The following is a 23,208-nucleotide window of genomic DNA, read 5'->3' as shown; positions in this document are numbered from 1 at the left end:
TCCTGCTTCTTTTCTTTGCAAGAAATGAAATCCCCTATAGATTCTCTGATAATTGTTACCATTTTCTAGATGCCTCTAGAAGCCTGTCTTACCTAGACAGGCTTTATTCCCTAGTTCTTTCCCTTCTATTAGAATGATGGATTATATACATTTATTCAAGTATGGTGGGAATAGGGTTTCCATAAACCTGTAGAAGAGAATGATGTGATCTTCTGAAATTTGTTTTGTTTAGATCAGAGGCGGGGGCATGCTGGGCATTGAACATAGGGCTTTGTACACACTAATTAGCATATGTTCTCTCATGAAGCTGCATTCCACCACCTTGATCATAATTTCTAATGTTTCAAATTATGTTTATGTCACTTTTATATTTTTGTATCAGGTTGTAGAGCTGCAAAATAGATTATCTGATGAATCAAAGAAAGCAGATAAGTTAGATTTTGAATATAAACGGCTAAAAGAAAAAGTTGATGGTCTTCAGAAAGAAAAGGATGTAAGTATGTACTAGGCATTCTGTTTTTCAGAAGTGCAAATTTAATTCATTTTGACTACAATAATTTTTTTTAATTGACTGTTCTACTTTTAAGTCACACACATACCCCTTTTTCCCAGAAATAAAGATTCAAGGAACAGTTTTAGTTCAGTTCTCATTTCTTTGATGTACACATATATTTTTTTTTATCATTAGCCTCCTTATGTCTTTTTACTCTTGCCTTTCATGTGTGTGACCCTTCTATTTCCTATGTAATTAGTATGGAGGATACTGTTCCACCATTACTAACATTTTTTTGCCTTTCAGTCTGAGTGTTTAGTCTTCATCCTGAATCTTTGTTTATGAAAAGAGTGTTAAGAAAATCATAAAGGACAAACTGGATAGCTTTGTGTTTCATGCTTAAGCATGAGTACTGTGTTGCCTTGCAGTAAGATATTTGGTATTGTCGAAATAGAAAATAAAAAGACAATCATTTTCATGTTTCTACTCCCATATTCTCTCCATAAAGGATGGAAACTAAAGTAAGCCCATGTTCACTACTGATCATCTTCTTCCTGGATAAGGCCTGCTACTTCTTAGTAAACCGGTAGAGCTGACCTTTGTCTTTATATTCCTTTAGAGGTTAAGAACGGAAAGGGATTCTCTGAAGGAAACCATTGAAGAGCTGCGTTGCGTGCAGGCTCAGGAGGGGCAGCTTACCACTCAAGGTAAAAATCTTTATAACCCATGGAGACTAGTTTCTGTCTTCAGGGAAAGTGTCAGGTTCACTTTGAGATGATTGTAAGAACAGATAAAAATGAACATTTGACAAAACAAAATAAATTAAGTTTTTGAACTGTTCACCAAGATCTTAACAGGCTGTGCTTAGGGGATTGAGTTTGCTTAGCATCTTTAAACCAGTTTTGTAATCTCTTGAGTTTTATAAGTGAAAATCATTTGTGAACATGGATACTGTTATTCTGAAGACTCTCTCATGGCTTGTTTTAAAGTCTGTCAATCTTGCCAAGGCAGTGATATCTGCAAAAAGTAGAAAGGATTTTACATCATTACATCATTAAGACACTTACACCTCGGGTTGGCGAGGCTTCTTGGCTGTGAGCACTGGATGCTCTCAGAGGACCTGGTTCCAGGTCAGCACATAACATGGCAGCTCATAACTGTCTAAACCGCAGTCCCAAGGCATCAGCAGTCATCTTCTGGCTTCTGCCACACTGCAAGCACATGGTGCACTTAACATATGTGAAAACAGAACACTCATGCACATAAATTAAAAATAAGTCTTTAAGAAAAAGGTTTACACATTTTTAAAATGTTTAAGGAAAAATATACACGCATAGCTTCTTTGTCACAGGAAGAGAGTAGCTTAGCTCACAGTGTGCCCTCTGCCACCCTTAGTCAGCACAGTAGGAGACTAGTAATGGCTAGTACAAGTTTTACACTTAACCCAACCCTGGTTAGTTACCTGAAACAGCTTTCTGACTAGCCTTAGTCTCTCTCTTCTTACTTCTGTTAAGAACTTCTTTTATGTCTTTCATCCACTCTAACTCCTCAGTCCCCTCCATGACCTCACTTCCCAGTGTACCTGGTGTGATATCAACTGCTGTGGCACTGCTGTGGCACTGCTGACATACCGGTAGTTCTCTTTGCTTGTCCTCTTGACCTGTCTCCAGATGCTACCTGGTGTACAACCCTGATTCAGACAGCCCAGGTTCTCTATCTACATTCAGATGACTAATGCTTAAGGAGAGAAACATGCACACATGTAATGCACACACTTGTATGTATGTGTTTATATTATTTTATATATATATAATGGAAATTGCTGATTATCTTTATTTCATAATGTAATCACTTCCTCTTTGTATCCCTGCAGTTCTTTCTCTTTTCCCCATCAGCTCTACATTTTTTCAGTTTTCATAATCTAACCTGAACCTTACCCCACTGCTCAGTTCCTATGTTGTCAAGAAAAGACAACTCATCTCATAAACTGTTTATTCTTTTGCTATATAAAAATCTGCATGATTCATAGTTCTTTGTGTAGTTTCTCCCCTGGAAGTATACCCAAATGATTAAGGAATAGTTTCTAACAGTAAGATTGAAGAACAACCTGAATGTTTAGCAATATAGCTGACATTTTCATTCATCAGTAAACTGTAAGTGATTAAAGAGTAAGGAGTGTTTTATGTTTACCTCACATGAAGGAAAGTGAATGTGCTGGGTGTGGTGCACCTCTCATTCCAGCACTCAGGAGGCAGAGGCTGACAGATTTCTGTAAGTTCAAAACCAGTCTGGTCTACATGGTAAGATCCACACCAGCCAGAGCATCACAGTGAGACCTTGTCTCAAAAAATAAAAGTAAAAACTATGGGAGTGTTCTAATGAACTTCATTATAGCATTGCATACAAATACTTTGTATTTTGATCATTTCCACCCGTCGCCCTCTGGTGACCCCTCATACTCCGGCCAACCACCTTTCTTGTCTACTCTTACATGTGTATATGTTCCAGTGAGTTTAACTAGAGTTACTTACATGAGCAAAGGCGAAGGGTTATTTATAAGCATGTGGGCATTTTACCACTGGAAAATGTGTTCTTCCTCCTCCAGCAATCATTTCCTATAGATCTCAGGAAGATATGTAAATTAATGAACATTCATAATTCCTTAGCAGAGGGCCAGGCCTCGTGAAACCTTCTCCATGATTGACTGTAACAGACCTAATTTCATCCAAGTAATCATAGCTGCTGAATCGAAAAAGACTACCCTCCTCAGCTTTTGTGTTCTCTCCTCCCCTCTCTGTGGTATTGACTGAGCCTTAGGTTGTGTGACACAGATATCCCATTTAGGTCTGAGGATTCAGTTGTCACTTATTCTCATTAGGAATCCTGATGTAACCACCACTACTGAAAAAAATAAAAAAATAAAAGAAAGCACTAATCTATGGCACTAATGTACACATTTAGTAGGCATCTTGACAGGCATATCATATCCATTAACAAAACAATTACAGTAGCTTTCCCTCTAGAACTTATGACTCCCTACCCCCACCCCAAAGCATGGGTTTTGTCCAGGTTCACAGTATCAGACCTCAAGTCCCTTCCAATGAGCAGGGCCTCAAATGCAATCAGGAAGTAGTTGTTTATCACCATTATAACCATACCACTATCTCACCCATGGGCTTGTTTTGCCTGGGGGTCATATAGCACACAATATAAGGTCCACAGCTGAACAAGACTATTGATGATAATTTCCTCCTAGTAGCCTGTGCAGCATTTTCTAGCACTAAGTGTTGCTTAGCAGAGAAGGCACTTCCCACTTGGTCATAGCTTGATTGTTCTGTGTCTTGTATCCAAAGCATATGCAGTATTCACCCAAAGGATCTTATCATCAACTTCTAGTGGGCAATGAACAATAACAGTTTTAGGGACCTTGGGTCTTCCTGACAAATAGTTTATAGGCAAGGTTTCTGTGCATTGTTCTTTATTTGAAAGGATGCCTATTTATATTTCCACAGAATTTGAAAATTGAATAATCATAAAAAATAAAACCCATTTCACACATGAACAATAGTAGAAGAAACTATGTATCTCCAAAGAAGATTAACAGATGGCCAAAAAAACCACATGAAACCGTGATATTGTTGGTCACTAGAAAAAGACAAATCAATTCATTACACTACTACCATGACTCCAAACAAAGGAAAATAAATGTTGATAAGAATTGACTGGGAGATGTTGAAACCATTATGCATTACTGGCAGGATAGGACAATGTTATAGAAATAAGTTTGATAGCTGTTTGAGAATTAACATGTGATTCACCATTCTTCTAAGTACATTAATAAAAGAACTGAAGATGGGTACAACCAGATAATTGTGCACATATATTATATATACATGTAGATAGATATATATACATAGCAGCATTGTTCAGTTACCATTAAGTAGAAATAATGCACATCCATCAACAAATTAAATACAATAAATCTATACAGTGGAATATTATTTATCAGTAAAAAGAAGAAAGTTCTGCAGAAGTGCTGTAATGTGGGCAAATCATCAAAATAACTGTGTTAACTAAGTAAAAAAGGCCAATACACAATTCTGCTTACATGTCTACACAGGAACTCATTGACCCAGACAGATGAAAAGTAGAATAGGGTTTACCAGGGAATTACAGGCAGAAAGAGAGAGTGCCTAGTGGTTATAGAATTTCTGATTCTGTTATTAAAACAGTTGAAAACAGGTAATAGTAATAGATAACATTGAAATGTACTTAAGGTATGTATTTGTACCCTTAAAATTACTATAAATAAATTAATTTTGTAAGGCTACTGTAACTTGGTCTTCTACTTGAGAAAATTCGTGATTTTTGCCTAGTATCCACAGAGCCTGGTTCAAGTATCAATACCTCAAAACAAACAACTCCCCAAGCCCCCAAAAAGGAACCAGAGAATTTTTTTTTATTTAGGTGTTAAAATTCATATTCAGGGTAGTGCTTACCTGCAGAAGCTGCATCTCTTAAGCAAAGGAGGTAGTTGTGCTTCCTTGACTTTGTCTGCCTCTCCTTGTGCTTATAGGGTTAATGCCTCTGGGAAGCCAGGAATCTTCAGACAGCCTTGCAGCAGAGATTGTTACACCCGAAATCAGGTAAGGAGACTGGTAGTGCCAGTCACACAGTACCCTCGCAAAGAACTAGCTCCTCTTTTTGACGTACATCTCATCCTGAACTCAGCATTAAATTTCCACATTTTAAGCATGTTAGAGGCTTTTTTAACTTGACTGGAGATCTAATTATTTTCACTTGAGTAAGACAGTCTTTCATTCTACAAAAGAAAAGTCACATATCCCACTCTTGGAGCCTCAGCAGACGTCAACCTAACACATAATTAATTACTAAGATTTAGCTATTAACCACTAAGACTGGTCTCATAAAGGTATGGTGCTGCAAAGTGTCCCCATCTGTGACAACTCTGCCCTCAGTATTCCTCACTGTGTATTTAGACCTAGCGTCTTAGAGCTCTCATGTCCTACAGAACATCCTAGCATTATGTGTACAAATGAAAACTGAGAGGAGTGGGAACCAAGAGCACAGAAGGGGATGGAGAATCCTGATCATTGCTGGGGACTTGATCCCTCTCTCCATCTTGGAATCCTGGAATTGTAGGCTATCAGCCCCTCCCCAGCCCTTACGATCTTTTACTTTTCACCGTCTGGAAACAAGTAAAATTAGTTGAATGAATGCATACTTATTCTTTGCAATTATTTATAAGTAAATGGCTAGATCCCTTACCCAGAAGCACTTAAGGAAGCCTATTGGTGAGGATTTTTAAGTTAAAAGGAGCAAGAGTAAATCACAGCTGTGTTTTTTCTGCATGCGATTAGATATGACTTAAGTAGGCTCCATATCCAGAAGAGCTAATACGGAGAATGAAACTAGTGATGAAAACTTTACAGCATTCGTCATGGACATTGAGTTAATATTTGATACTTTTTATTGTTAGAGTTTTGGAGGAACTAAAAGCCTCAAACAATGTAAACAGTGAAGAGAAAAAGGTTTTAAAACGGAATAGCAGAATATGTAGAAATATGCCCATCTTTTATCTGAAATCTGCTTTTCTGATAAAAATCTTAAGGAAATAGCTAACAATATACACAAAGGTATTTTTATAAAGCGATAACTACTAAGATATTAAAAACTTGCCAGGCTGTGGTGGCACACATCTTTAATACCAACACTTGGGAAGCAGAGGCAAGCAGATCTCTGTGAGTTCAAGGCCAGCCTGGTCTATAGAGCTAGTTCCAAGACAGCCAGCGCTACACAAAGAAACCCTGTCTTGAAAAAAAACAATTATTAAAATCTTGAAATAGAGTCTCTAAAGAAGTAATAATTGATCTACATATTTTAGCACTGTGTCATTTAAATTTTGTAGATATAATATTAAAAGATTGTGGAGTTTTAAGTGTAACTAGCAAGTACCAGTTTTCTTTTGAAAAACAAATATTTGTCTATGAGTAAATACACAGAATTAGAAGGTTTAGTTTCAGCAACAGTCATTTTGCACTGTACAGTTACAGTCATATGTTCATAGTTTAAATATTTAAATAAGAAAGGAAATAGCGTTTGGAATTTTCTTTATCATTTGTCATGATACACAGAAACTGTTTCTTCAAATTATACATTCTAGAAGGAATTGAGTTCCTAAAGGTGATAACCTTTTGCTTTCATAAAGGCACTGAATTTCTTACAGGCACTTAATTTTTCATTTGTATCCTGCATATTGATATTCTGTATCATAATTGGATCATGATTCATATAATATCTTAATGAATAGATAATCAGCTTTTATTTTTCTCATTCAGGGAGAAACTTATTCGTCTTCAGCATGAGAATAAGATGTTAAAAATCAATCAAGAGGGTTCAGACAATGAGAAAATTGCCTTATTGCAGAGCCTTCTAGATGATGCAAATCTACGCAAGAATGAGCTGGAGACTGAGAACAGGTAGTGTGTGCAGGAGCAGTGCTCAGCCACAGCCTCCTCCTGCGCCTTGTTTTTGCTATTTTTCAAGAAAGGCTTGGGGTTTATTTGAAGAATGATTACATGCTGGCATATTTCTTTTTCTGAATTATGAAATAATTATAACAGTTTTTATTTTTCCTCCTTCCTGCTCTCCTTCACATTCAGGGCCTCCTCTTTCATTAATTGTTATTGCATGTATGCATGTTTATGATTGTACATATATATTCCTTAATATAACCTGGTTACTTATATGTATGTTTTTCAGGACTAAACATTTGTCACTGTACAACCAATGGTGTGCTCTTCCCTGAAGGGCCACCTCTCCTGCCCAGCTTACTCAGTTCCCTGTAGTTCTTTGTGGAAGCTGAGGCCTCATGCACAGACTGTTCCCCATCCACTTTGGCATGTCTGTTGGTAACATCTTAGTTCAGCTATATATTTCTTTCTAGAATTATTTAATCTGTTTGTGTGACCTGGGATCTTTGTATAGAGTCCTGACTAGCTGGGAGCTCAGAAATCTGCCTGTCTCTGCTAGGATTAAAGGCCTATACCACCATCCCTGGCTTAAAAAACTATGGAGAGGATTAAAAATATCTGATATGATCCCACTTTTCAGATCAATTGCAGTTCACAGGCTAATGAAGGGTCAGCTGGTGTGGAGTTGAACTGACAAAATCTTTTTCCCTAATATATCGTTTGTCATGACCTTAAAAGGAATTATTTTGAAAATATAGAAAATGTCAGAGTAACAGAAAAAATTGCTTTTCTGCTTGTTTCACAGTTTTTCAAAGTCAGTTACTATAAAATTAGCGGCTTCTTCTGATGGTTTACTTTATACTTTGTCATGACTCAATCTCTCCCTTCCTTTCCTCTTGTCTTCTCGTAGCCCTAGCTGTCTCAGAACTCTCTGTAGAACAGGCTAGCCTCAAACTCAGAATCTGCCTGCCTCTGCCTCCAGGGTGCTGGGGTTAAAGGTGTGCACCACCATATCTGGCTTTTTAACTGATAGACCTAACAGTGTTTTCCCTTTTCTTGTTGCTGTGAAAAGCTTTTTTTTTTTTTTTGAGCTTACACATTTTTTATTAAATTGTTGTGCTCTCCATGCCTGTGTCATCAATGTAGCATTCTCCCAGGATTTTAAAGACTTACTGATTTCTATTTTATGCATGTGGGTGGGGTTTTTTTTGTTGTTGTTGTTGTTTGGTTTTATTTTTGGTTTGTTTGCCTGTATATATGTCTGTGCACTGCTTGCATGTGTTGCCCACAGAGGCCAGAGAGAGTATCATATTCCCTGGGACTATAGTTACAGGTAGTTGTGAGTTGCCATGAATTGAACCCAGGTCCTCTGGAAAACCAGCCAGTACTCTTAACCACTGACTGAGCCATCTCCCCAACATCTAAGCTTTTTTCTTTTCATACACAAGTGTGAAAGCATGCACAAGCATTACATCATTTCCCACCACCCTCCCTTTCCATCTCCAATGCCTGCCATATTCCCTCTGAAATTCATGACCTCTTCTTCTATAATCACTGTTGTTACATGTGTGTATACAAACCTACTGAGTTCATTAAGTATTGCTCTTATATACAGCCTGTTAGGACTGCCCACTGGGGATTGGATAACCCAGCAGGGGACAGGAAGAGGGCACTGCACTGAAGAAAAGCAGTTCTCCCTCTCTCAGCAGCCCTTGATGGCCTGTAGCTCTTCCTCTAGGGGTGAGATTTCCCTTATTCACAACGACATGTCAATTGGTGGCATTACTATGCAGGTCTTTGTTTAGGCAACCATATTGTTGAGATTTCATGAGTACAGTGTCTAGAGGATTTCATGAATGCATGGATACAGTTTCTAGAAGACCTGTATTAAAGAAAAGAAAGCATCCTGGTCTCCTGGCACTTAAAATCTTTCGGTCTTCTTTTTAAACTGAATGTTACGTGAAGGGATTACCTTGCAGATGTAGTAACGGGTTGAGCACCCCATGGCCACTTATTCTTTGTACTTTTCTCAGTTGTGGATCACTGTAATAGTCTCCATCTACTTTAGAAACGAAGGTTCTTGGATAAAGTATGAGGGCTTCACTTACCTGTAGGACTAGAAATACAGTTTGAAATTAAGGAAAACAGCAGCAATAGGTTCTCCTCTGTAACTTCTCCAGCAACAGGTAGTTGCCTAGGCTTATAGCCTGAGTTCCCTCACATTGACTGGACCTTAGCTCCAATTACATAGCTCTTGATCACACCAAGCTAAAGTGCCAGTATTGCATCCTTAGGGTTGTGTTACCATTCCAGTCTTTGTCATTGTTGTGGGTTCCAGGCTTCACAGCTAGCTAGGGCTGCTGATTGCTTTTCCCACTCAGATACTTGCATAGTGTCTGCTGATGCTGAGACCTGGGCTGCAGGGAGAAGCCTTCCAGGTCAGTTCCAGCTCAATTCCATATCTGAAGTATGTTGTGGGGAAAATTAGTGGCCGCAGCGGTGGGGTCTGGGGAGGCTTCCACGCTGCAGCGGGTCCCACATGCAGGAGGAACATCTATGGTTCCAGAGGCCTGGAGGCTTTGGCAGCGGTGGTGGCAGGCCCCAATAACACGAGGAAGTCCTTGGTTCCAAAAGGTTATATTGTCATGGCGGATGGTGGATAGATTTGGATGTATGCCGTAAAACTCAGGGCAGTCCCGAGTTATATAGGGAGGGAGAAAGGGGGAGGATCTGGGGAGGCAAGCTTGATTTGCTCCGCCCTCTGGCCTTCATTAGTATGTAAATCCCTAGGCCCTGAGGCCTCTAGTCACACCCTCTACCTGTGCACTTTGGGAGGGGCTGTAATGGCCAGCCTACAAGACTGAGTTTTATGGAGACTAGACTGTTTTTCAGAACCCTAGGTTCTAGGGGCACGCTGAACTCCTGCCAGTTCTCACGCAGAGTCTCAGGGTTCTAGGCAACTGCCCAGCCATGATCCAGAATACCCTTACGCAGTCCCACAGTATGTGCTATCTTTAGCAATAGGAGCTTAGAGTAGAATGTAGAGAAAAGGAACTTCTAGAAGACTATGGAATTATCTTGAGTTTCACTCATTGATCCCTCAGTATTTTAACCATTCTAATCAGATCTGCTTCTTCCTACTCTAAATTTTATTCCAGTAGGGAAAACTGTTAGACTTAGGCACGGTTTAGAACAGACAACACCAGACCAAATGGTTCCAAAGAGGAGGGGATTTATTCAGAACAGAGAGCAAAGGTGGGGAGAGAAACGAGAGGAAGAGAAAGAGGAGAGAGAGAGAGAAGAGAAGTGGAGGCCAGCCATGACAACGTGGAGAGAGGGGAAAGGGAAGGGGGGAAGGGTGAGGGGACAGAGAAAAGCTAGAGGCAAGAGGGTAAGAGAGTAAGAGAGAGAGGAGGCAAGCAGCCCCTTTTATACTGGGCACGCCTACCTGGATGTTGCCAGGTAACTGCGGGGAGGAGCATACCTGAGTGTTGCCAAATAACTGTGGAGGTGGAGTTTAGACAGAATACTAACAAAAACATCCACAATTCTTTCATACTGTTTCTCCCATACACTCTAATGGTTCTTTTCTCTTCAGAAACAGAGCAGGTAGTCTTCATACTGTTCCTATATTATACAGGCGACTTAGTTGTCTGACATCATCATGATTATTGTATTAATATCACACGCTACTTCCCACATCTGTATGTTACACTGTGGGATTTTTATACTTAGATACTCATGTTTTTTGATTTGGGGGTTTTCTTGGTCTTGTTTGTTTGTTTGTTTGGTTTTTATGAGTACATTGTAGATATCTTCAGACACACCAGAAGACCACACCAGATCCCATTACAGATGGTTGTGAGCCACCATGTGGTTGCTGGGAATTGAACTCAGGACCTCTGGAAGAACAGTCAGTGCTCTTAGCCACTGAGCAGACCAAGCCCGCTCAATCAGTCAACAGGTTTTCCAGCACAGGAGTGAAGATTAAAAGAAAAGAGACGATTAGACAAAATTGCAGCATGACCCCAACCAATTCTGAGGCTGAAGGCTGAGGCGGGTTTGTTTATTCCCACTTTTCTTTTAAACCCTTTTAATTACATGCAGGTATTTAGGTCAGTTCTAGATTGTGGAACCAACATTACAATAGATACAAATAGTCAAGGAACTCCTGTGATCACTCTCAAGATTGCTGTTTCTAAGGGCTCATCAGGATGACAAAAATATCTGAGCCTACTTTCCTGTCCTAGCCCACAGTCATATTCATGCCTGAAGCCTGCTTCTTTGTTCTAGCCCAAGACCTGGAGTCCTGACTGAAATTACTTCTCTGTTTTAGCCTAAAATTAGATTCCTGCCTGAACTTCCTTGTCAAGGCCCAATGTCAGATTCTGACCTAAAGCCCATTTCCTTGTCCTTGGCCAATGTCAGATTCCTGCCAAGCAGCCCCAAAAGCTTTCCACACTGAGCCATCTCTCCATGTTTTTACCCTGCCTGTTCTTAGATACTCTGCTACTCATCCCACTCCGTCCAGGCCCCACACACATCCCTTGGACCTTTCCTAGTTCTTAAAAGCAATCTCTACTTTTCTTTCCCTCTCCTCAGTTTCCAAATCTGAGAGAAACGTACTTTTCTTTCTGTGGCTACCTTTTTCCATGTAGCACAATATCCTCCAATTCCATCCTACAAATGACAAAATTTCATTTATTTTTTTATGGCTGAGTAAAATGTACTTATTCAACATTTTCTTTATCTATTCGTCCATTGATGACCACCTATGCTGTTAGTATTAGCTTTGTGAACAGTGCTGAGATAAACATAAGTATGCAGTGGTCTCAGCTGTGCACTGAGTTTGACTCCCATCTGACGAGTTGAAAAGAATAAACCTTTTTTGAGACCCCCTAGCATATAGAGGATGAAACCAGGCCATCTGTGTTCCAGGAACTTAGCCAACCACAAAAGGGCAGAACCAAGAATGCGGGTCATCTGGTTCATAGGCTCTGGGCTCTGGGTTCTAGGAGCTGGTTGACCATAAAGAAAATACCAGTCATCTGGGCTGTTCCAAGGACTGGCTGGCCACATGATAGATGATTAAACAAGATTAAATTCTTGAAAAAATAAGTACACAGGGTGTGTTTCCCACATGATCGAATGGACTGGGGACCTTCCACTGTTTTTATGATACTGTCTGCTGAAGTTCTTATGATTCCCCTTCTCCCCCTGGGTTGTATCCCCCTGGTTTGTGGTTTTCTCCTTTAAATACCCTTCCCCCTCTGGCCTCAAGGTCAATGCTCCTCTTGTGAGTCTCAGCCTCAGCTGGCTAATATCCCGAAATAAAGTCTTTTCCAGTTTGCAGCAAGTTCGGTCTCTTGAGTTTCTGGGTGGCCGTGAATTCCCACGACTTGAGCGAGGGTCTCCCCTCTCGGGGGTCTTTCAGAGTCTATAACTCCAGTCTCAGACCCAGGGAATCTCACACTCCCTTTTGGGCCTCTGTGGGTACTGAACACATGTGGTGCATAGACATACATTCTTTTTATTTCTATGGATAATGCCAGTGGAATTTTGACGGGAATTGCATTGTATCTGCACTTGTTTTGGATACTCTGGAAATCATAACAATATTAGTTTCATCAAATGGAAGCTCTTCCCATCTTCTGTTAATCTTCAGTTTCTCTCTTTAGTAATTTTTACTCTACGGGTATTTTACATTTTTGGTTAGGTTTATTCCTAGCAATGTTTGGGGTTTGGCTTGCAGAGTAGGGGCAAGGGATGTGGCAGTTGGAATTTCTGTTCTGGGTTCTTCCTTTTTTAAAATTTATTTAATTATTTTATTTATTTACATTCCAGCTATTGCCCCTCCCTTCTGGTCTCCCCTCCCTCAGTTCCTCATCCCATTTTCCTCCCCCTTGCCTTCAAGAAGGTGCTTTCCCTCCCCCCACCAGGCGTCACCCTTCACTGGGGCCTCAAGTCTCTCAAGGATTAGACGCATCTTCTCCCACTAAGGGCAGACCAGGCAGTCCTCTGCTCTATGTGTGTCAGGGCCCCAGACCAGCCCATGTATGCTGCCTGGTTGGTGGCTCAGTCTCTGGGAGCTCCCTGGGGTCCCGGTGAGTTGAGACTGCTGGACTTTTGTGGGGTTGCCCTCCCCTTCGGCTTCTTCAGTCCTTCCCCTAATTCAACCTTGGAGTCCCCAAATTCAGTCCAAATTCTTGTTGGGTATAAGAATCTCCGTCTGTCTCAGTCAGCCGCTGGTAGGGCCTATCAGAGGACAGCCATGCCAGGTTCACGTCTGTAAGCACACCATAGCATCAGTAATAGTGTCAGGCCTTAATGCTCCCCCATAAGATGGATCCCAATTTGGGCTGGTCACTAGACAGCTTTTCCTTCAGTGTGTTCTCCATTTTTGTCCATTCAGTTCTTTTAGATGGGAACAATTCTGGGACAGAAATTTTGACTGTGGGTTGGTAACCCCGTCCCTCCACTTCGGGCACTGTCTGTCTACTGAAGGTGGACTCTTCAGAGTTCTCTCTCCCCACTATTAGGCTTTTTTTTTTTATAAAGCTAAGATCATCCCCATTGAGTCCTGAGACTCTCTCATTCCCAGGTCTCTGGGACTTTCTAGAGGGTCCCCCCGTCTCCCACCCCCAGAAGCTGCATATTTCCATTCATTCTCCTGCCCCCACACACATACATACCTAATCCTGTTCCCCCTTTTCCCTCTCTCTTCCCTCTCGTACCCAGATCCTTCCATCTCTCTCCCGCCTGTGATTATTTTCTTTCCCCTTCTAAGTGAGATTGAAACATCCTCACGTGGGCCTTCTAGCTTATTAAACTTCTTACAGTCTGTGGGTTGTCTCCTGGGTATTCTGGAGACTTCAGCGACTTAGGGGTTCTTTCTGAGAAAGTCCATTTTTGGTGTAGAAATTAACTACTATTGGCAGTGTTTGGTGGTTTATTTGTTCAATTCCTGCCCACAGGAGGCAGAGGCAGGTGGCTCTCTCAGAATTTAAGCCAGCCTGGTCTGTGGCAAGTCCCAGGCCCACCAGTACTACATAGCTAGACCCTGTCTTAAAAAGAAATGCCACAATTTTTGTATATTGATTTGCTATCTTGCTGTCTAACTGAAATTTTTTGGTCAGTTGTAAAAGTTTTTTGGTAGAATTTTTTAGGATTTTCTTTGTATGGTATCTTGTCATCTACAGAGATAATTTCTTTTACTCCTTTCCTAGCAAAGTTACTTGGAACTCTGAAGTATTATGTAGCAAACAATTAAATATGTTAATATACCAGATGATCATTGAAATGCCGTAAAATTCCCTTTTATAATCCTTACAATTGTATTAGCTCCGTCTTAAAATCGAGGAAGCTGAAGCTAAAGAATATTTAGTAGTTTTTAGTTAGCAGATTTAAAAATGAAAGCTCAGGTCTTCCAGATCCCAAAGTCCACAGTGGCATTATAGATTTAAAAACCAATGAAGGAAAAAGGAAAGCAAAAGTGAGGTTGGGTTGGTTTGGTGTGGTGTGGTGTGGTGTGGTGTGGTGTGGTGTGGTGTGGTTTGGTTTGGTTTGGTTTGGTTTGGTTTGGTTTCTGTCAGGCTCATCATGTATACAAGGCTGGCCTCAAGTTTACTTTGTATGTAAGGATGATTTCAGCTTCTGACCTTCCTGCCTCTATCCCCAAGTGTTGGGAGTCACGGGTGTGTTCTACCATGCCTAGTATATGCATAGATAGAACCCAGGGCTCCATGCCTGCTAGGCAAGTGCTCTACCAGCTGAGCTGCATTTCCAGCCCCAGAGTCAAATTATTAATAATACAAAGATAATATGGACAAAATCTTTACTTATGATATGAAACTGCCTGTGTTATTGTAGTTACATGGTGCCACTACAACCAACTGTGCCTGTGCTATTGCAGTTACACAGTGTGAGTACAACCAACTGTGCCTGTGTTACTGCAGTTACATAGTGCCACTACAACCAACTGTGCCTTTGTTATTGCATTTACACAATCCCACTACAACCATCTGAGCCTGTGCTATTGCAGTTACACAACCTGAGTCCATAGTTTGCTTTTGGTGAAATCAGTATAACCACCCAAGAGGAAGAGGTATACTTAGAGAATTAATATGTGTTTGTTTTGCAGGCTTGTGAATCAGAGACTTCTAGAAGTACAGTCACAAGTAGAAGAACTGCAAAAATCTTTGCAGGATCAAGGCTCAAAAGCAGAAGATGTAAGTTTTGATATGTTCCAGCCATGCTCCAAAAGTTTCACAAAACTGAGAAAACCTATAGTTCTTTTTTAAAAAGAATGTGTGTAAGTTGTGGAGGCATGTGCTCATCATATGTATGCACATGTATTCCATAGCTCACTTGTGGAGGTCAGGGGACAACTTGTGCAAGTTGTTTCTTTCCATGTGTCATTAGAATTGGTGATGAATGCCTTTATCATTGAGCCATTTCTCAGGCCAAATTTAGTGTTATACCGGATATAGAGAAGAAATACTGTTTTTCTTTTCACTGGCATTCCTTATTTAAAAGTCCTATTTTAATTGACTCTGCAAGAAACTGAAAGTTCACTTGTATTTATCAGCCAATATAGTAAATTGAGGCTGTACATCTTTTTTTTTTTTTTTTTTTTTTTGGTTTGGTTTGGTTTTTCGAGACAGGGTTTCTCTGTGTAGCCCTGGCTGTCCTGGAACTCACTCTGTAGACCAGGTTAGCCTCGAACTCTCAAACTCAGAAATCCACCTGCCTCTGCCTCCCAAGTGCTGGGATTAAAGGCGTGCGCCACCACCGCCCGGCTGAGGCTGTACATCTTATATATATTCAAGCATAGTGAAGTAAAAGGTCTTCCTCAGGCCAAAAATAATAGTAATAATAATAATAATAATAATAAAATAAAGGCATGCCCAAGAAGAAAGTTTTAATATGAACTTGATATTTAAGAAAATAATGCCACCTCTAGTATCCTGTCATTTCTGAGTTTCTGAATCCACACTGACCTCTTTACTTTCTTTAGCACTCTGCATGTCTCTGTCATAGCTCCCTCTGCTGCGGGCACTCGCTCACCATCAGTGGCTTACATTGCCTCCTGCACTGCCACCGTTCACAGTGCGCAGGAGCACCTAGGAGACTGTCTCTGGCAGCAATAAATAAAACTAAAGCACAAAAATATTTAAGAACAATGTGTGTGTGTGTGGGGTTTAAATGTTAATAAATCAGTCCTGTTTTCTGCTGCCAGTATACTTTGACTGTAGCTCAGACATTTGAGTTTAAACTTCCTGGATTGTTTCCATTGGTGAGTCTGATGGAGGAGTCTTCTCCAGCCTAATTAACAGGACAGCTGAAAACAGAAGAGAGTTAAGTAAATGACTTTTAAAGTCAGGAATACTAACTATAGAAGCCTCGAGGCCTCGAGCTTTGTTTGGTTTCTGTACACACACATCTTACTTAGGTCATCAGTGTGTCAGCTTCATTTATGATTTAGTATTTCTTAATGAGTTGGTCATTGTTTAGTTTCCCAGATCAGTTCACAACTACTGTCATTTTCAACATTGTTTTTAACCTTTATTAACATGGAACTAGTAGAAAGTACCAAGCCTTTTTTGTTGTTGTTGTTCTTTTTCTTTTTTTAAAAAAAAATTTTGTGGTTCTAGGATCCAGATCAAATGTTCTACTACAAATAGCCATACCGAAAGTTAAGATTTAAAAAAATGTATAAAAGGCAAATCTCAAAGAAGTAAAATTAGCATACTGTAATAACAGAGCTTAATTAGCAGTGTCTTAGAGATAAATCATAGGAAGTGGTAGTTCTTCGTTGTTGACAGCTCTAGATTCCGTTAACCAATATGTAAAATTCATTTGGGTCTTGAAAACTTTGAAGGGACTGTTGGGGATTTGTTTTTGTAGAAGGGGAAAAGAGTGTACACAGGAGGCAAGCATGCTGAGGGGTCACCTAACTAAATGTAGTAATGCAGAAGCAACCATGTGTGGGGCCTCATGCTTAAACTAAACATGAAAGGATTGTTCTTTAAAGGTACTTCGCATAGTATCACTGTGATAAATCCAATTAGATATGGTGCCATTCTTTAGGGGATTATATATTTCAGAGGTAAATACTTGCATAAACTGGTCACCTTTTAACTGCCTACATAGTAATGGGATGTCTACCTCAAATCTAAGCAAGGTTTCCTGCCATGTTCTCTGCACACAAGAATCAGGTGGACTTTTTTCTGTTTTGAAGATTCCAGATTCTTTAGAGAAATAATTAGTTTAGTTCAGGATATGTAGTTCTTTTACCCCATCAGATTTTTTCTTTTCTCCTCAATAGCCTAAGTGTTGCATCTCACGAGTCTCAGGAGTTGCTCTATGCAGAGCAACCTCTAGACCTGATTCCTCCCCTCGGGAGAAGACATACTTGCTGCCTTTTCTGTTATCACAATGGCCTCTTCTTATACCCTTAGGTCAGAGCATGATGGTCTGCACATTTTTATTATTATTTTTATGTCATTTGTTTTTAGCATGGAAGCAGAAACTCATTGTTATATCCAGTCATATGGATAATTTGAGCTAGCCACAGTATATAAAACTTCAGAGAACAAGACAGGATGAGGAGACCATAGAAGAAAGAGAAATGTACAGTTCTGAAAAATGCATATCTTTTGCTTCTGTTCATGAATTACTAAATGGTTCCTTCTCTTGGCTGCTGTGTTTGCTTCATACTAATATGTCCTCTCTGTCTCTTGGCATGGTTTCTGCTCAAGGCTATTGTAAGTATGGCTTCCTATTCATTTCCATATACTTAGAAGTTTTTAAATTGTATACTTTATCTGATATAACAGACAGTAATACTGGAATTTTAGAGTATGACTCATGAAAAATGAATATGCTAAGATTACTTGCTTTATAAATATATGCTCTTTACAATGAAAATTCTTAAAGTATATCAAAATCTTAATGTAGAAATGTTCTCCCTATTAGTTCATTTATATAATTCATTTTGATGCAAGCTTCCTTTTATAATCTAGTCTGCTCCAGTCACACATTTTGATAGTTTGGAAAGACACTGACCACAGAGTGATGGAAAGGGAGGCTGCGCCTAGGGCTTGGGTGTCTGCCATACCAGACAGACATGAGTAAATGTGCTTCGGCCTAGCTTCCTCAGTTGGACAGCGGTGCTCATAGTACTGTTGTGAAGTCTATAGCATGTGTGTAACAGGCTGTGGTGTCATGTCTGCCATATTGGCCTTGTATTAGTTACTTTATTATATAAATTGTAATAATTCAAAACAATGTGTTAGGATCTAATCAAGACTTAATGTCAACAATTTTTAATATTTCCATTTCATCCTCTTAGCAAAGAGAGGACAAACAATAATTATTTAAAAATAAATAAATATTAAAAGCTAGTAAGGTTATTATCTTTCTGTAGGCTTTGAGGAAATAGTGGTAGAGGATTTGGTCTAATTATAATTGTTATACTGAGAAAGATGTGAATTTGAAATATCACGAAGCTCTGTTACAATTGACGTGAATAAAATCAAGCATGGTAACACACACCTGAAAGGAGGAGAGTCATGAGTTAAGGTGAGCTGGGCTGCATACATGGTGAGCTCAGGCCTCTCCTGAGTGGCAGGGAGTGGACAGACATGAGTGAGTATACATGGTGGTCGTCATTAAACAGGGCAACTAAAAATGAGAGGCTTTCCTTCTCCTTGTTGCTGTTATTAAGAAATTAAGCAATTTATTTTTTATAAGCCTACATTAATTGGTTTTGAGTATCATTTATCACATAATTTAAAAGCCTATTGTTAATATAATTTTAACTTCTTGCTTTTCAGGAGACCTTTAAAAAAATACCAAAACTCTGTTCTCAGCATCTTACCATCATACCCTTTATATCTCCCTACTATCAAGTACATTGCTTGTCATCAATTAAAATATGGCACCAAACCTGAGACTATCATAGTACAAAGAAAGAGGATAGGAAAAAATCTAAATGTTAGGGTACTACTTGGGTACTGAGTCCAGGAATACTTGGGTCTCTAGATAAGTAGCTTTTAAACTCATTCCCCTCTGTATAGAGAATTTATCTAGTTTCTGTGTATTTCTTACTGACTACTCTCACTGCTGGGCTATTCTGTTTTTTTATTGAAGAGGAGAAAAATGAGGTACGTTGGGTTTTGAGCTCTTTGACCAAAGAAATTACTAAGAGCTTACTCCAAGTAATTTACTAGATAGTCTTTAATTTTTATAAAATAATTAGTTTGTTAAAATGCTAAATAATGAGCTAACTTTTTATTTTCCATTTTCAGTCAGTCCTTCTAAAAAAGAAGCTTGAAGAACATCTGTAAGTAGACAACTTGTTGAGGCTCTTCACATTACAGAACCAAAGCACTTGTTGTGGGTACAGAGGATGTAGACAGGGCATAAGTGTCCTTGAAGATACAGGAGGGTACAGCCTGTTGGTAATGACTACAGGATTATTTCTACCCAAATCCCCATACATCAATTCGGTGATTGTGATCGAGGCTGGTGACTCACATATGCAATCAAGAGTCTGAGGCAAGAGGACTGTTCCTGTGTCGGGCCAACTTAGGCAACAGTGTGAGACTCCAGAACAAAAGATTTTAGAGCTGTTTTCTCAGTTGAAACTTTAGGACTTCCTATCTTTGTTATAATATTCATATTATGGATATTCATATTATTCACTGCCCTTTTCTATGACAGGCCAGATAGTAATTATTTTAGGCTATATAAGTTCTGGCCTCTGTTGCAGCCGCTCAGCTGTAAGTACAGCTGAAATAGAGCTAGTAGATAGATTTGTGCTCCAGTAGAACCTTACATACGAGAACAGGTGCCCTGCTTCCTTCCTTCCTTCCTTGCCCCCACAGACTACAGTTTGCCAGTCATACATTCATTTTTAAGTAAACTTTTTAAATACAGTTTTATTAGTCATTTGAGAATTTCCTACAATGTATTTTGATCATATTCATTTTCCCACACTCCTTCCCCTAATACCTTCTCCTTGCGCAACTTTATTTCATGTCTTTTTTTGTAGAAAAGACTACATTGAAGCAAATGTCCTACGCCTCTGGCTCTTACAAATCTTTCCACTCTCCCCTTCCTCCATGTCCCCAGAGCCTTAGATGTATAGATGGTGTTAGATATATCAACAAATAAACTTTTTAACAATAGAATGTTTATCAGTACCATATTTTTCAAGTAAGCATTTGAATTAAGACAAGGTTTCTCTGTATAGCCCTGGCTGTCCTGGAACTCACTCTGTAGACCAGGCCAGCCTCGAACTCAGAAATCTGCCTGCCTCTGCCTCCCAAGTGCTGGGATTAAAGGCATGGGCCACCACTGCCTGGCTGAACTACAGTCATTTTAAGTAGGACTTTGTAACTTAAAAGATGAAATAAGAAATTTAAATATCACTTTTGACCCTCCTGAAGAAATCTTCAGTAATTTTTCTCATGCCCAGGAACATCTTAATCTATCATTTTCCTGTAAAGTTACTTGCAAGCATTAAATATAGGAAGGTGTAGGAAGGCTATGAATTAGTAGCCTGCTGATTAAGTTAAAATAAGTTAAAATCTCCACACCAAAGAGATATGTTTGGCTTTTTTTCTACAGTTGGAAAGATGCTGTGTTTCTGAAAGTTTGATGTATGTTACCTAGTTTTTTTTAATATAGTGAATGAGATAGCTTCCTAGCTACTGCGATATCTAGAATGTAGGCAGATTCTTACTGTACTAGAACAATGCTCCTTTCCATCCTTTGTAAGATTACCTAGAATGAGAACATACCAAATCTTGTAATTTTTAATTGTCCATTCCTCTCTGACAAAAGCAGAATACTTGGAGTCAGAAATCTACTCTTTAACCATTGTTGGGTGCTCAGTTGTGCACATGCTAAGAATCTTCATTAGATAGGATATTTTAGTGAAGACAGAGCCTGCGTTAGTTTCTTGTGTCTGTTGCAAAACATTACCACAAATAAAGGGGCCAAGAGAACAGAATTATTTTCTTACAGTTATAGAGCCAACAAGATTCGAATCCAGATGTTGACAGACTGGTTTCCTAGCAAATGAAGAGCAGAGCCTGCCCCAGTTCACCTCCTAGTTCCGGTAGCTGTGGGAAGGCCTTGGTGTTCTGTTGGTAGCCTCTATTTTCACTTGACAGCCTTTCTGTAGAGTGCTTCCATCATCTTCAAGATTTCTTCTGAGATACTTGGTGAATGTCTGAAATCACTGGTAGTTCTGAGCTCTACATTTTTTGGGTTCTTTCCTATAGATAAATACCTCTGATAATAGTTTACTAATACAGTAGAACAATTATAACACTGTCCTAAAACAGTTGACATGTAAGGGAGAGCACAGCAGAACAGGTGGAAGTTTACCATACAACTCCATACACCATGGAACTTAAAACATTCCTGTCTGGGATTGTCCAATGGTTTCACATCAACTGGCCATAAGCAACTGGAACCATGGGAAGCAAAACCACAGTTAAGGAAGAACATGGACCTTTCTATAAGGACAACAGTAGTTGAGTTCAGAGTGTGCCCTGGCCCAGTACAACCTCCTGTTTAATGTTAACTAAAAAGATCCAGTAGTGTCACAGTCACAGTATTAGAGATTAGAACTTATCTTTTGGAAGAATATTCAACTCACCACAGGAACTCTCAGTAGTCAGTCACATACGGATTTAAAACTGTACTAGAGACCATTTTTAAACATATCAAATTAGTTTTAGAAATAAAATCAGTCAGTAATGAGAATTATTGCTAAGGTTGTTAAGTAACAATAATTCTCGTTGACTGCTGAGTATTAGTCAGCAGCCTTTTCAACTTGAAAAATGTGCATACTCCGTAATACAGCAGTTTTACTGTGTATACCTGAGATTTCTAGAGATGACACTGTCCACATATTAGGAAACCTTTAGAAGACATGTAGTTAGTAATTAATACAGTAAGTAAAATGCTAGACAGAAGTAACATTGCTTAGTAAGATAAAGGCAGTAAACCATCTATAAATCAGGAGGACATTTGATTGGGACATTGATTATCCCTTAGCAAGAAGATAGATGTGTGATGTCTAAGGCTTTAGGAAGATTTTTTATTTTTAACCTATTGACTGCTCACTGTGCTTAGTTATTTTATTCTTAAGATTATTTATGTGTGTATACATAGGTATGTATATAATTAGATATATGTGTTATATATTAGATAATATATTAATTAATTATATATACTAGATAATTAGGCATTGAAAAATAATTTACTGAAAAAGAAAAAGACCCAGGCATGGCAATGCATGCCTTTCTTCCCAGCAGTTGGGAGGCAGACTCCAAGGCTGGCTTGGTCTATGTAGTGAGTTACGGTCAACCAGAGTTACACAATGAGACATTTCTCTTAAAAAAAAAAAGGAGGCAGGAAGGAATTTATTATAGTATTATGCTTTGAAAAACATTAGCAATAGATATAACAAAAAGCTCAGTTGTTATATTTTTGTATCTTATACCTACTATATAGTGCACTATACTATATAGTGCCATACTGAATAAGTTAGAGGATGGATTATATATCACATTATTATTCAACTTTAACATGAGAAAAGCTTATTGTTTATTCTTTTTTATATTGGAACATAATGTTTATCAGTAATTTATATATCATAAGTTCCTAAATACATAGGTTGATGAGTCTTTACCTTCATATACAGATAACTTAGGTGAACATTTAACAGAATTCATCATTCTTCCTCACAGTTGATTTGACTACATATCTGTATTAGCCACAGTGCTAATGTTTATTGCTTTGTGTTAGTTTTTGAATCTGGATTTGTCATAAACAGAGCCTGACTTCTTTTGTTCTGCATTATCTTGTGAGGTCTGTTCTAGTTGTATATATCTGTGTCTGGAATGTTCTTTCTGTCAAATCTATGTTTTTAGCAATTTACCTTTGACAACAAAGTTTGCATTGAAAAGCTTTTCAAAGGTTGAAATTTAATTTTTACAATATCCTTGGGTTTTTTTGGGGGGGGTTGGTTGTTTTGTTTTTGTTTTTGTTTTTGTTTTTGTTTTTGTTTTTCGAGACAGGGTTTCTCTGTGTAGCTCTGGCTGTCCTGGAACTCACTCTGTAGACCAGGCTGGCCTCAAACTCAGAAATCCGCCTGCCTCTGCCTCCCAAGTGCTGGGATTAAAGGCGTGCGCCACCACT

At 39.1% G+C, this 23,208-nt stretch overlaps 1 protein-coding gene across 1 annotated transcript in view; it reads left to right on the top strand.

Moving 5' to 3' along the window:
- Positions 1–23,208, top strand: part of Hook3 (hook microtubule tethering protein 3) — an 83,329-nt gene that overhangs the window by 51,455 nt on the left and 8,666 nt on the right. Inside the window, exons 12-17 of the mRNA XM_028768208.1 lie at positions 383–493; positions 1,113–1,200; positions 5,070–5,139; positions 6,853–6,993; positions 15,128–15,215; positions 19,299–19,333. Of these exons, the coding sequence (XP_028624041.1) occupies positions 383–493; positions 1,113–1,200; positions 5,070–5,139; positions 6,853–6,993; positions 15,128–15,215; positions 19,299–19,333 (533 nt within the window). The remainder of the gene's footprint in view (positions 1–382; positions 494–1,112; positions 1,201–5,069; positions 5,140–6,852; positions 6,994–15,127; positions 15,216–19,298; positions 19,334–23,208) is intronic.

The sequence above is a fragment of the Grammomys surdaster genome, unplaced genomic scaffold (genome assembly GCF_004785775.1).
Source record: "Grammomys surdaster isolate TR1022 unplaced genomic scaffold, NIH_TR_1.0 185, whole genome shotgun sequence".
NCBI classification, from domain to species: Eukaryota; Metazoa; Chordata; class Mammalia; order Rodentia; family Muridae; genus Grammomys; species Grammomys surdaster.
This window is presented reverse-complemented; position numbering and strand designations above follow the sequence as displayed.